At 37.2% G+C, this 13,700-nt stretch overlaps 1 protein-coding gene and 1 non-coding gene across 2 annotated transcripts in view; both read right to left on the reverse strand.

Moving 5' to 3' along the window:
* IPO7 (importin 7) overlaps nucleotides 1-13,700 on the reverse strand; it is a 40,702-nt gene that overhangs the window by 3,655 nt on the left and 23,347 nt on the right. The window contains exons 11-24 of the mRNA XM_005153253.3: nucleotides 13,445-13,521; nucleotides 12,964-13,080; nucleotides 12,078-12,167; nucleotides 11,381-11,546; nucleotides 10,562-10,722; nucleotides 9,560-9,688; nucleotides 7,292-7,358; nucleotides 7,087-7,212; nucleotides 6,696-6,793; nucleotides 5,220-5,315; nucleotides 4,010-4,230; nucleotides 3,699-3,904; nucleotides 2,035-2,241; nucleotides 1,560-1,676 (exon numbers count right to left, since the gene is read on the reverse strand). Of these exons, the coding sequence (XP_005153310.1) occupies nucleotides 1,560-1,676; nucleotides 2,035-2,241; nucleotides 3,699-3,904; nucleotides 4,010-4,230; nucleotides 5,220-5,315; nucleotides 6,696-6,793; nucleotides 7,087-7,212; nucleotides 7,292-7,358; nucleotides 9,560-9,688; nucleotides 10,562-10,722; nucleotides 11,381-11,546; nucleotides 12,078-12,167; nucleotides 12,964-13,080; nucleotides 13,445-13,521 (1,878 nt within the window). The remainder of the gene's footprint in view (nucleotides 1-1,559; nucleotides 1,677-2,034; nucleotides 2,242-3,698; nucleotides 3,905-4,009; nucleotides 4,231-5,219; nucleotides 5,316-6,695; nucleotides 6,794-7,086; nucleotides 7,213-7,291; nucleotides 7,359-9,559; nucleotides 9,689-10,561; nucleotides 10,723-11,380; nucleotides 11,547-12,077; nucleotides 12,168-12,963; nucleotides 13,081-13,444; nucleotides 13,522-13,700) is intronic.
* LOC115947206 (small nucleolar RNA SNORA23) lies at nucleotides 11,700-11,881 on the reverse strand. Its single transcript, XR_004081156.1, has one exon. It is a non-coding gene; the product is annotated as a small nucleolar RNA SNORA23 (small nucleolar RNA).

Below are 13,700 nucleotides of genomic sequence, written 5' to 3' on the forward strand. Positions count from 1 at the left end.
ATAGTTAAGCTGTCTGGTTTTATTAGCTGCATATTCTGTCCTTCAAACATTACTGTAACACTAGTTTTCACAAGCTCTAATACACGGACAACTGAAAAATTAGATTGGTAATTTATGTTGTACCTCTACTACAATCTAGATAATGCTGAAGGTGGTTTATATTATTCCCAGGTAAAGATAACAACACTTGTGTCTTATCTTCTAGTCTAGGATCTTCCTCCTACCTCAAAATATCTGTAATCTCTCTATCTGGGAATACATCTTATTATCTAGAGGATCTGCATTTTGTCTCAGTTTCTTTGGAACACAGGCCAGAAAAGTGCTGCCATGGCTCATGAAGGACAGGAGGAGAACATGACATGGGGAGCATTGCTTTGTTCCCTCCTGGCTCCATAGTGCACAGAAGACATATCTCTTAGCTTATGGAAATTCTTCTTACCTACATTAATTAGAGATAATTATATTCCTTCTAACAGGATGTCCCCATATGTGGTAGGTAACCTAAATGGGGTATCACTATGCTCTGATAGTAAGCACGATTTTCCTGTAATAATCTAGTTTCTCGAGTTAAACGTCATGATCTGAACTTAACTTGCACTATGAATAAGCAGCTGAAAAAGAAAACGACAAAACAACTCTTTCATAAAGTGCACGAGTAGAACATATCCTCATCAGTATGATGTCTAGAGCTTGACAGAGGTCACAGGGAAACTATGTTATAACCATTAAAAGTGGATCATTCTGGATACTTACAAGCTTTGTGAGGCAATTTAGGCTGTTTTCTGACAAAAAGTACTTTAAAATGTGCGTTCTCACTACCAATCTTTTATTGAAAGATTTCTGAATTTCTCTCTTTAAAAAATCCTGTAATTGCTCAGTAAGATGCAGGATATGAGAGTGGACCCATCACTCAAAATTTAGCCTTGACTTTAAAGAGCGATATATATATTGTCTGATCTCAAACACCTGGGAAAACTGGCAAAAAAACCCCAAACCAACCAACCCCCCCCCAAAGATCTGCCCCCTTTCCTATATTTTTAAATCTGTACTATCTGTATTGAAGAGTAACAATCTGAAATATTTAACAGGCTTGATGATATAGCTTTACAGATGGCTTCTACTTGCATAATTTGATATTCTTCCCCCCATTGTCTATCAGTATCTATCCCAGCTGGACTAAGTCACATCAGGAAATAAGTTATCAGCCACTTGATGTGTCTTTTACCACAGCTAGAGTTCATCCACCTTCAGGTAATTGAATAATTTGTTTCCCAATATAAGCCACTATGACAAATATGCTTTTATTTACTTGGCCACTTCATTAAGTCATTTCTATCATTCCTTACACCTGTGGCATGCCAGACAATTTGTGTATTGAGGCTTTCTGACTTGACAGTTTTAAGAGATTTCAAACACTTCTGGAGTGTAAAGCAACCCTGCTTTGCTGAAGACATTATCAGGCTTGAATTACAGACATTTTCTGTGTCATGCTTCTTGAGCACATAAACAGCATTCAAGCAGCAAAGGAAGCAATTAATGGTAGAAAGGGGAGAAAATACCATGTGCTGCCCGCCTCTGATCTGCCAGAGTTGCTATGTCCTGCAATTGTTTTCTTTGTTCTTCATTAAGACCCTGTGTCAAAGCTTGGTACCACGCAGGGTTACGATTCTGAATTGCTGCAAGAGAATGAACACATAAGCAAAAGGAAACTGTTCATTAAAATGTTCTGTAACTCAAAGCTTACTAACTCACTCCCATTTTAGTCAGAATAATATTGTTAGGGTTACGCAATTCAAGATGTTTAAAACCACTTAAAAAAACCTCTGACCTCTTCCCTCCCATCATAAATTCATTAAAGCATCTCCCTCTACTCTTAAAGTTTAATGACTGATTCCCCCTTTCCAAAGACAGAATTTGTCCAAAGCACATACTGGAAAGCCTGTTTGGAAGCACTGAACAGGTTCTAGTTTACAACGGTATACGCTAAAGTTAAAATAAAATTTGTTAGCTAGGAAATTAAATAAAGTTACTTACTCTGAAAAATGGTTTTAAATATCTGATATTCATCAATAGGGTTGTCTTCATCATCAATAATTGTGGAATAACCTTCCAAAGCAGTCTCTTCAGCATCATCTTCTTCCCAGTCTTCATCATCTCCATCTTCACCTGCCTGTTTTGCTAGAATTTCTAGATATTCTTGACCATCTTCATCAATGTCATCTTCATCACTCCCCAGTTCCTCTGAATTATACAACACACAAAAATAAAGTTTATTTCAAGAATAGCAAGAACAATTCTGTAGGAAGATGGCCGATTATGCAAAACAAGCAGTGCAACAGCAGAGTGCAGACTAGAAAGGAGGAAGGCTCATGGAACTCCTCTTTTAAAAGTACATTCAAAAAGGCTACTGAAAATAATGCTTGAGAAATACAAAATGTCATAATATGAATGACAATATAATGACGAGTCCAGAATTCAGAAGCAGAGATAAAAAAGAAACTCAGCTTTAAGTAGATAAATGAAAACAGATACTCCTTTGTGTATGGAAAACTGTTCCAAACAATCACTCAGAAAGACACCAAGTTGATGATGAAAAGATAAAAATAGGAAACATGAACTAAAAGCTTAAGAAAAATACAGGAAAAGGTGGAAGAAAGAAGCAGGGGGAAGTTGTAGGTAATTTTGAACTTCATATAAAGAAGATGGCAAATAATGTGAAAGCTTGTGAAATAACTGTATGAAGAAAGCCTATGAAGGGTGACAAAGTTGAGATTGTGCTAGTCCAGGGCACACGGGGGAGAGGAAAACAAAAAAACCCCAAAACCTATTATTCTCCACACACAGCTAAAACACTAGCAGCTCATGGGACAGTTTATAATATATAGTCCAGGCTGCACAATGGATTAGGATGACTCCTTGAAACTCCTTGTGCTGACTCTTAACCCCTCACTCAAATGGGAAATATGTCCCAGTAGTAACTCCTTTCAGCAACAACAGCATCCACACATAAAAGCTAGCTTGATGTGACTTTGAAGAGACAGCCTAGGAAATTACTTTCCAGTCCCTCTTAAAAACTAAGTCAGATAGACTTGAAAGTCATTACAACATGTCCAGTGTTATCCCGCAGCTTTTGATTTCTGGAATTGGGAACTCTGAAGGATTCCAAAAGGGAACTGTCCTGGCTTCATCTGAGATAGAGTTAATTTTCTTCCTAGTAGCTGGTGCACTGCTGTGTTTTTGCTTTAGTTTGAGAGTGATGCAGTGGTTTAGGTGTCGCCCGGTAGCACTTACCCTGATCAAGGACTTTTCAGTCTCTCATGCTCTGCCAGTGAGGAGGGACACAAGAAGCCAGGAAGGAGCAGAGACGGGACACCTGACCCAAACTAACCAAAGAGGTATTCCACACTACAGCACGTCATGCCCAGTATATAAACTGGGGTGAATCATCCAGAGGGACCGACCACTGCTCAAGTCGGGATAGGTACCGGTCTGCAGGTGGTGGGCGACTGTATTGTGCCTCGCTTGTGTTCATAGTTGGGGACATTTTTGGTTGTTTGGGGAGTAAAGTGAGTGAGTGGCTGCATGGTACTTAGTTGCCAGCTGGGCTAAATGACAGCAGGAATTCAGCATCTCCATTCAAAAAGAAAAAAACAACAAAGAAAATATACAAAGTATCCGCAACATTTCAGTTTCCATACCTGTCTCCTCATCTTCTTCAGCTTCATCATCATCATCACTGTCATTTTCATGTTCTGCATGGCAGGCATATGCTCTTTTCAATCCATTAAATAAAAGGATAAAAGCTGGCAGGATCTGGCCAGCAACTTGATTTAAAACCTGTGGTATTTGCTCCAGATCAATAAGAGCACATAAGCCAAGCACACACATCTTTCTATCGTGAAGTCTACAAAACAAAACAATAAAAAGGTTGCAAGTTTTGTTACAGTTTACAAGCAGGTAATAAAGGGGTGTATCACAGAGAATAATCTTCCAGACTAGAAACACTTACCCCAAGAAACAGTCCACATCACTAAGCCACTGCGTTATGAAGTGATTAGTGACAGGCTCCACATTATTGGGGAAACGAAGATTTTCCAATGTATTTAATAGTAGATGAGGATTGTAATACAAAGCAGCTATGGCAACCTGGAGGCACATTGTTCGCAGTTCACTTGTTTTCACTTCTCTGGTCAATCTCTCTAATGCAGCTTCCACAAATAAGGGTATGCACTGAAGAGTGAGAAACGTTACAAATTTAGTGATCAAAAATAAACGTTGGAGTTCTGTATTTCACACTAAAGTTGAGAAATGGCATAAACCCAATGAGGTGCATAAATGCAGAGGGCAAACAATGCGAATAAATATTAAGTGCCAGCAGAAGTCATATACAAAAAGGAAATGTAAAGGTGGAAAGATTTTATCTACTCCAGGCACATGGATTTTGTGACATCATGAAGAGTAGATGCAATTCCTGGTCCTGTAATCCCGTGTGACAGAAAAGAAAAATAGAGGAAATGTGTTTCCAGAAAAATCAACTTAGTGGTTTTTTAATATCTATAACAAAGTCAAGAGATAATGCTAACATTCCAAAGAAACAGCTTTTTAAAGGACCAGCCTCTTCAGAGATGTCACACTAAAAAAAGCCAGTTTGGTGTAGAAGATTTTCTTTCAAATGAGTTAAAAATTAAGGTTTCCAGGGACCATATCCACAATTATTAAAAAACATGCAAGTGTTTAAACAGCTATTATACAGTGCTTGTCATGCACACAGCAGAGGCACATGAGTTCCTCTCTCAAATTCCAACCTCCACATGTGCATATTGAAGACCCTGGTTCCTCTATGACATTGGGATTCTAGGAATTTCATTTTCATTCTTATTTATTTCAAGGCTATTAACTTGACAGATAGAGTCATTTTCACCAGAATTAACTTACAATATAATCAATCAACTTCTCGAACCAAGATGCTCCTAGAACAGTACTCTTCCAGATTCACAAAATCTGTCACAGCTTTGCAGTGTCCTAAACTCTGGAGACAAAGTGTGTAATAACAGCCTCTGTGGGGCTGCTAACAGAGTGACACTGAAGTAGTAGACAGGATTATTAGCTACACTACACAAACTTCTTGGAAGAGAACTGATGTTAATACATAATCAATTCATACTCAAGAATAAAATAAATTTTGAATAGTAGTTGTAACAACCAAAGTTGTTACCAACCTGATCAATGCCGCGCCCTTTACACTGAAGAATAATTACTTCTAACAGCTTTGCTGCGTGACATTCTGCATCTTCTCCAGCAACTCCTGTAAGGACCTGAAAAAGAAGAATTACTGTTGATGATATCCCTTCCAGAAGTACTTTCCATCCTCTGCTCTGCTTTGAAAAGCTGACATCAATTTACCCCCTGTATTACAATGCTAGTATAAACACCGATCAGTACAGCAGCCAAACCTACAGCAATGGCTCAGTATCATAACTAGAGATTGAAGCATCGTGGAATGCTGGTAAAACTCATCTATATGTACAAATACTCAACAACTCTATGCATAGAGGCAGAGCTTACAACAGTAACGATATAAGCATCAGCTGCCATTTTGCAAAGGTTTATTTCCATACACAAAATAAACTTTTCTTATGCATTCAAATACTGAATTAGTAAAAACTGTATTTGCAAATTTGGGATACCTAGTGGGATATATAAATACCTAACAAAACAACACCCAAAACGTCTGGGTTAAAGATTTACTGTGCTCAGCTAATAAAACACTAATCGCTAAGAGGTTAGAACAGCTATTTTTCTTTTTTATATATATAATGTTCAAGCATCTATAATCAGCCTGGTTGCAATTTGTTTTCAAAGAGGCTAACAAGAGCTACTCACTATGGTATCTAAACATCGTCAAAAGAATTACTCAGGAAATATCATGGACAGGGCAGCTGACAATTCCCCCTAGTTCTTACACAGACACAGCACATGATATCCAGAATTGGAAAACTGAACTCCCCACAGATCACTGTTGGAGATTATAAAACATTAACATCACCTTACAAAATAGTATTAACTTCCTCTCACAGGGCTATCATTCTGGAAAGCTTTGTATTGTACATACTGATTGGATAAAGAAAGCCCAGTTGGCAGCTACCTATAATACACACATGCTGAGAAGCTAAATACTGCTCCAAAATGACAGAACTGAGTCAAACAACTCCCAGCTTTCATCACCAACTTAGCATGAACTTGGGAAAATATCTCTCTATTCGTATCCCTCTATTTTCCATCCCTGCTCATAGATTTAAGACCTTTAGCATACATATATTATGTGGTATCATGCCCATAGTGAGGCTACAAATCTCAGCTAAAGAAACTGTCTGCCTTTTGCATTATGCATACACGTTCTGCATGCCTGTACACACAGTGTATAAGACACCAAAACACGGGAGCACAAAACCCGCTTCCGTTGTGCATGATTTATTTTCCCTTTTTAGCAAAAGCATATATCTGAAATTTGATGCAACCCCTTAATTTCTCTGCAATAACTTAATTTGTGGAATCACAGAGGACGCTAAACAGCATAATGCTGTAGCAGCAGATGTCAAAAATTCTTCAGAGTCTGCTGTTGTGGAAAACATTACCCAGCTTAAGAGTGTATTACTTCACAGATCACTGGTTTTATCACAAAGGAATCTGCTTACCTTCTTGCACATACTGTAGATCATTTCAAGATACTTCGTGTCTGACAGAAGTGTGTCTGTATCAACAGTAACATAATTATGCAAGAGAGGCATCATGTCTGTATGAACAGAAGAATGGTCACAGTTAAGATACTGTCTGTATGTTTTATTAGATGAGCTGTTCAAATTACGTTGAAATCTATGTATTAATAGGTTAATTCCAGTTCTTGCTTAATGTTTGTCAAGATAAGTATGCATCTTTAGCAAAACAAGTCTGGTTGCAGCATAGCAGAAACAAATACTTTAAGCATAAACTCACTTCAGTGTTCTCCTAACACTGCAATCAAGATGCAGTTCACTGTATGGCTCAAATCACTTACATGAAACCGTTTGTCTGATTTATGTTACTTACCAGTAAAATAATCAAAGCCATCCTGCTGAAAGACTTCAAAAACAAGAGGAAGTAGCTGCCACATTTGTGCAGAAACTTGTTGGCAGGTCAGACTATGTGCCAAAGAAAAGATCTCCTCATAGAACTCTAAAACAAACGGAATCCAGGTAAATTTCATGCCTCTCCCATGCACTTAAAAAAAATAAGCCAACAAAAGTACATATACCTAATACATGCTGCTGCAAAACTGTTCCAATCACTTGCAAACAGATCCCTTCCAGCTGCTGAGTGATCTGCAAAAATATGAAATTTATGACTGTTTTCAATATTTTTGAGTTGAAATTAAACACATTTTAAACCACTCAAAGCAGTTTCTAGACAATATTATACAATATTCTATACAATATAGTCTTCTAAAGACAATTCAAAATTTCTCATATTTTAGAGCACTAAATGTGTAAGAGCAGCACTCTGGCTAAGGACCTGTAAAACAGTTTTTAACACAAGGTGGTTTTGGAGTATTCTTTGAATAGTGGAAGACTCATTATAGGGCATCCAACCGTATCCTGAACTGCATCAAAAGGAGTGTGACCAGGAGGTTAAAGGAGGTGATCCTGCCCCTCTACTCTGCTCTTGTGAGACCTCACTTGGGAGTATTGTGTGCAGTTCTGGTGTCCTCAACATAAAAAGGACATGGAACTGTTGGAACAAGTCCAGAGGAGGCCACGAGGATGATCAGGGGACTGGAGCACCTCCTGTATGAAGACAGGCTGAGAAAGTTGGGGCTGTTCAGCCTGGAGAAGAGAAGGCTGCATGGAGACCTCATAGCAGCCTTCCAGTATCTGAAGGGGGCCTATAGGGATGCTGGGAAGGGACTCTTCATTAGGGACTTTAGTGATAGGACAAAGGGTAATGGGTTAAAACTTATACGGGGGAAGTTTAGATTGGATATAAAGAAACTCTTTACTGTTAGGGTGGTGAGGCACTGGAATGGGTTGCCCAGGGAAGTTGTGAATGCTCCATCTCTGCTGGTGTTCATGGCCACATTGGACAACGCCTTGGGTGGCATGGTTTAGTGTGAGGTGTCCCTGCCCATGGCAGGGGGGTTGGAACTGGATTATCTTAAGGTCCTTTCCAACCCTAACTGTTCTATGATTCTAAAAAGAAAAGCCTGACCAGTAACCCCATGCAGCAGTTCAGTCCATTAAGAGACACAATAAGTAAATATATGTATTAAAACAGTAAACAATGGAAGTTGCAGGAAGCATTTGCTGTCCAGAAAAGAGAAATATATATAAAAAAAATAAAAACCAAACAATGAACAAATATAAACCATCTCCCTAACCCAGCTTAGGATGTTCATATTGTATTCAGACAGTAAGTGGAAAGACTGGTCTACAGATTCAAACACTCTTCCCAGTATTTATTATTCCATGGCAAGACAACTCCACCAAAATAGGCCTGTTTAGGACCCTTACCTTGCACAGGGACAAATAGGGGTTGAGTTTCTGGTCTTAGCTATGCAGAACAGGATATGAAACTAACCAGCTAAATACCCTTATCCCTTGCAACACTGGTCATCATGTGCGAGATTTCTCTACATACAAATGTTTTACAATTCAGTTCCTCAGGAGTAGCATACCGTTACCCAAACTTTTCATTTAGACAGCAAGAATTTGCTGACAAAACCAAGTATATTACAAGCTTGCTGAGCAGCTTTAACAAGTAAATGAGCTGAACTCGTCCCTTGTTTATTGCATGGCAGCACTGTATTGCACCCTTGGGCATTCAAAATTCATATAATGCTGCTCCCTCAGTGAAGTCTTCAGAGCCCTGAGAGTACAGTTTATTACTGTTTAGTCACTAAAAAGCTATAACGTATTTATCAAAAAACAGTAGCTGACTTTGTCAAGAAGGATTTTGATCAGCATCTTTCAAACAAGCTGTGCTCTGGACAGAAGTTAGTCCATTCAATATAACAAAACTAAATAATAAATGTTTTAATCCTACAGTGCAGATTAGGCATGTAAAAAACCTATCATTTAGCACAGCCACAACAGCTGTATTTACAGTGATTCTGCTGCAGAGAGCAAACTAAGGCAGCAGAGTCAATGTTCAAAGCTAACTGATATTTTATCTATTTTCTTTAAAAGGCAGAACTCATCAGATCAAATGGTTCTTCCCAGGTGAGCTGACAGTTCCATCCGTTAAGAGACAAGTTTCCTCTCTCATTTGAACAAGGACCTACTTTCTTGTGGGAAACAGTGTAGCAACATTTATGCTTTATTACTCCATGTATTCTGTTAGAAATGTGACCCATTCTGTTACAGTTTTCTTGTATTAAGTACTTCACTGCTTTCTATTTTAAGCTGTTTTGGCCAATAGGATAGTTTTTCAGATAACAATGTTTCCAGGAACACCGGAACTACAGAAGACTTTCAGTGTCTTAGACAACACATATTGCTAACACATAATTAAAGTGATTTCTACTTACTTCCTTGTGATCTTCAACTACACTGAGAAGTGTATCAATAGTATTCAAGATTCCCATTGCTGTCACTGCTTTGTCATCACTGCCCTCCTCATCTGGTCCAGTCTGGATCACCTGGTTAAATGTCATTGCCTGCATGTAACAGCAAAACAAACCATATATACGTCATTTAACAAGGACATGCTTGGAGATGAACAATTGTGCAAGTTTGGTACTCTACACAATTTAAGGAGGACTTCTGCTAAGAAAATGTATATGAACATTAGAATCTGACTATTCCATTCCAGAGTTTGTTTTCAGGACTGATGAAATTGGAATGTTAAGCCCTTTAAAGTGTCGTCCTGTATCTATTCATGAATAAGAAGATACAAATGACATTACTTTCCAAGCAAAAGAATACATTTTCTGCAGCAAGTTTTTCTGACACAAGGTTTAATTGCTAGCTGAACTAGACTGGACCACTTTGCAGGCGTTCCCAGAGAGGACATGCAAACAGTTTAAACTCCAAGGCAAAAGCTTTCAATAGAGAAGTAATGAGCTGACCTCTGTTTTTGAAACCATTGGTACAACTTTCTAGATATGGCCATTCAAGTTCTGAGTTTTTCCTGCAGAATCAATTTCATTCCCACATTACATACAACATATTTTCACACCAGAGATTTTTATTAAAAATCTGCTTTTTAATTTCCCATTTTAAAACAGAAAACCTAAGTCACATTGTAGAGACTACCTCAAATGTGCCACTGAAATTCATTATTAACATTATAGTGAAAAAATACTAAGATTTTTCAAACAGTTCTATAATCATTCTAATAAATTTCCATTTAGCTCAAGTTATGAAGCCACTTTTCAGAAAACACAAGTCTAAATGTAAAAGAAAATTATCTCTATCACTGCACTTAAGACTGGAGAAACAACAGGTATTAATTGATGGACAACTATCTTAATTTTAAATACCAATCCTTCACATATTAAACATCTTCCTAAGTCAACAGAAATTCTTACCAAATGCTGTGTCATTTCTACTGCAATTGGGGTAACTTCTTCACTATATTCACAGATCATCTTCTGAATCACATTAGTAAGATCATCATTTTCAGTTTCTCTTATAATATGAAGTAAAGCTTGCATTACAGGTCTAATGAATGGAGTAATATATTCTTTAGCTGTAGAACAAGTGGAAATATTTGAATTTACATTCTTACAAAACTACAGTATCAGAATATGAAAGTCAATATATACCTTTTAGTGCTTTGGCATTAATATGCCAAAACCATGAGCAATAAAAGACATTACAGTATTACTAATATTCAGAACAATTTTTAAATAGAAATATCTATCAAAAGGATCATAACTGAAGTATAAAAATCAGAGTTCTTTATGAAATGCAAGATTACTTATCAATGCAAATTTTAATTGAACGGGAATGGGTATGTACGCATTTTTGTCAAATTAGACAAAGTATCTGACACAGAATTTATATTTGTTTGGTGGCATTTATGCTGGCTTCAGGAATACTGAGCAATGGAAAGATTGACAGGATAAACACTTTTTTTTTTAAAAAGGATAAATACATGCTGACAGATATCCCTGTACTGCCGCTGGATTTCTGATTCAATGATCAGGTACTATAAAATGGGATTTGTTGTACCATGAAATTGTAATATAAAATTTTCCAGTTGGAAAACTACAGTAAGTGATTACAAATTACAATTTTAAGTAGTAAATTATCATCAGGAAAGAAGAGAGCAACTCTCCCTGAACACTGCAATATTAATGCCTATTCCATTAAAACTTGCTGCAGCTTTAAGAAAAGAGAGCTACCTTTCTCTTGATTACTGATCAGAACTTGAAGTGCTATTGCAGCTTCCACTTTCACAGGCATTTCCCTATCATCTATCAGACACCGTCTTGTGAGTTCTAAGGCTGTCTGCAGATTCTGGTCACTCTTAAATTTGACTTCACAAAAATAATGAAGAACCCAACAAGCCTGAAAAAAAAACAAACACATTGAACAAATTCAGATTTACAAAGAGTATGGACGGGATTATCGGCTACTTGTATACCAATAACCTACAGAAGGTATTAAACTGAAGTACAACTACTGCTGAATAAAGATACTGTAAAAGTTTCTAACAGACGAAGATGTTTGAGAGTATGGAGGCTGGCCAGTGGGAGGCTTGTCATTCAGACATCACTAAGCCAGTACTATGATCTCAAGTTCATCTCTGGCCACAGGTTTTGTGTGAGCAGTACAGTCTAAATGCAAAACACATAAAGACCATACCACCAGACACAGATGGGAAACTATGCACACAGTTCTGCAGCCATTTTAAAGCTACACAGTAGCTATCTATAAGCACACATAAAGACTGATACTAGAAATAAGCATACAATTTATTACAGAAAAGGTACAGAAAGGAGCATGTTTTTTAAGAGGGGAAAATATAAAGCATATATATTCCTGAACTCTTCAGTCGGAACAGATAGTGTCTTAACAGTAAATCCCACACTTTCTTACCCGTGCTCTCATGTAACCCAGCTCACTGCTGAAAAGAGGGAACACATGATTCTGCAACATATATTCCATCTGATCTTTATATATCTTCTTCTGTTAGAAGATGAATAGAAAAGCATTAGTTTAAAATTCATATAAAAATGCATTTCCAGACCAGTAAAAAAAAGTTACATATAAACTGTGAGCAGTGTAACAAAACCCTCAGACTTCTAACTTTCCCCTTTATAAAACTGCACTAAACAACAATGAAATTACATATTATAATGAAACTTGGATCCTACACAGACTTTTACAATTTTCAGTCAAAATAGTGACACTTCTTTCCTGTAATTTTTTGACTCCTACAGACACCTTTTGTTTGGCAGTACAGTACTCTCGTATGAAAGCAAAAGTGGTCAGGGCAGTTTCTCAGAGCCATGGTCCAAATATCAGAGCCAAGTCCATGGCTTGCATCTTTTCTGCTACCACTCTAACTGAGCAAGGTTGCTAATTTCACTCTTTTCTAATTTCCTCTCTTCTATACACAGAAAAGCTTTCATTAAATCAACAGCCTTTCATTGAATGGATTTTTCCCCCCCTTCCTTTCTTTCACAAAAAGGGAATGTAGTCAAGTGCAACCCCGGAAACAGTGTAGCAATCCTTATTAAAAGCAGAGAACTTAAAAGGAACTTAAAACAATGACCTGAACTTGTACATGACCTAATAAAACTTGTGTAATTAAGCTGACAACAGAACAAAACCAATTAAACTCAACAGCTTTAAAAAAACAAATGGCAGTGGTTCTTGTAAACTCACAGAGGTATTCTCACTTCTTCTAAGACACTATATGCAAAAGAAAGGAAAGGAGGCAGGCAAGAATCAAAATAACCACCAGATCTGCTATACTTACTTTTAGGAGAATTTCAGCCAAAGAACCAATCATATGTAAAGCACCATCTTTCTTACGAGGGTCAGCATTTGGCTCCGTAAGGATCTGATAACAAAAGCCCATTGTCTTCTGCAAGACCTAAATTACATGTAAAGTTAGTAAAAGTATTTCAATCAGTCATCTCAGGTATCATTATTGGTGCTCTGAAATGCTTAAATTGCTAATAATCTGCTGCAAGTCTGGAATTTGAAGCATGTTTTAGGTCTTTGTTATCAACACGCAACATTCTTGATAGACAGGTCCTATGGCAACTGGCAAATAGAAAAATCACATAATGGCTAGTGCTAAATAAATCTGAGAGAAATCATAAATTTTAAAGTGCTATGATATGACACAGAGCAGAAAAGTAAAACTTTCATTAGTAGGTCTATTAGCAAAGGGAGACTATAAATTAGAGCTATAAGCTAATGCTGTATTTAAGTAAAATCTTTGAATAATTTACCTCTTTCCTTTTACTACATGATGTAAACAATAATGTCTGAGCAGCAGTTGTTGGAGAAATGAAGTCTTCGAATACATCTATGAAGTAAACACATAACAGCTATGAAACTCGGTCCTTTACTACAGTTCATGATCCTAATGTAATCTAATGATTTAACATGAAACCAAAGAGCAACAATTTTCCTTTTTTTTTTTTCCTCAGGTGGTTAATCATCCTTTCTCAAAATAGCTATTCCAGCCCAAACAACAGTTACACA

This window comes from Melopsittacus undulatus, chromosome 4 (assembly GCF_012275295.1).
Source record: "Melopsittacus undulatus isolate bMelUnd1 chromosome 4, bMelUnd1.mat.Z, whole genome shotgun sequence".
Classification (NCBI taxonomy): domain Eukaryota; kingdom Metazoa; phylum Chordata; class Aves; order Psittaciformes; family Psittaculidae; genus Melopsittacus; species Melopsittacus undulatus.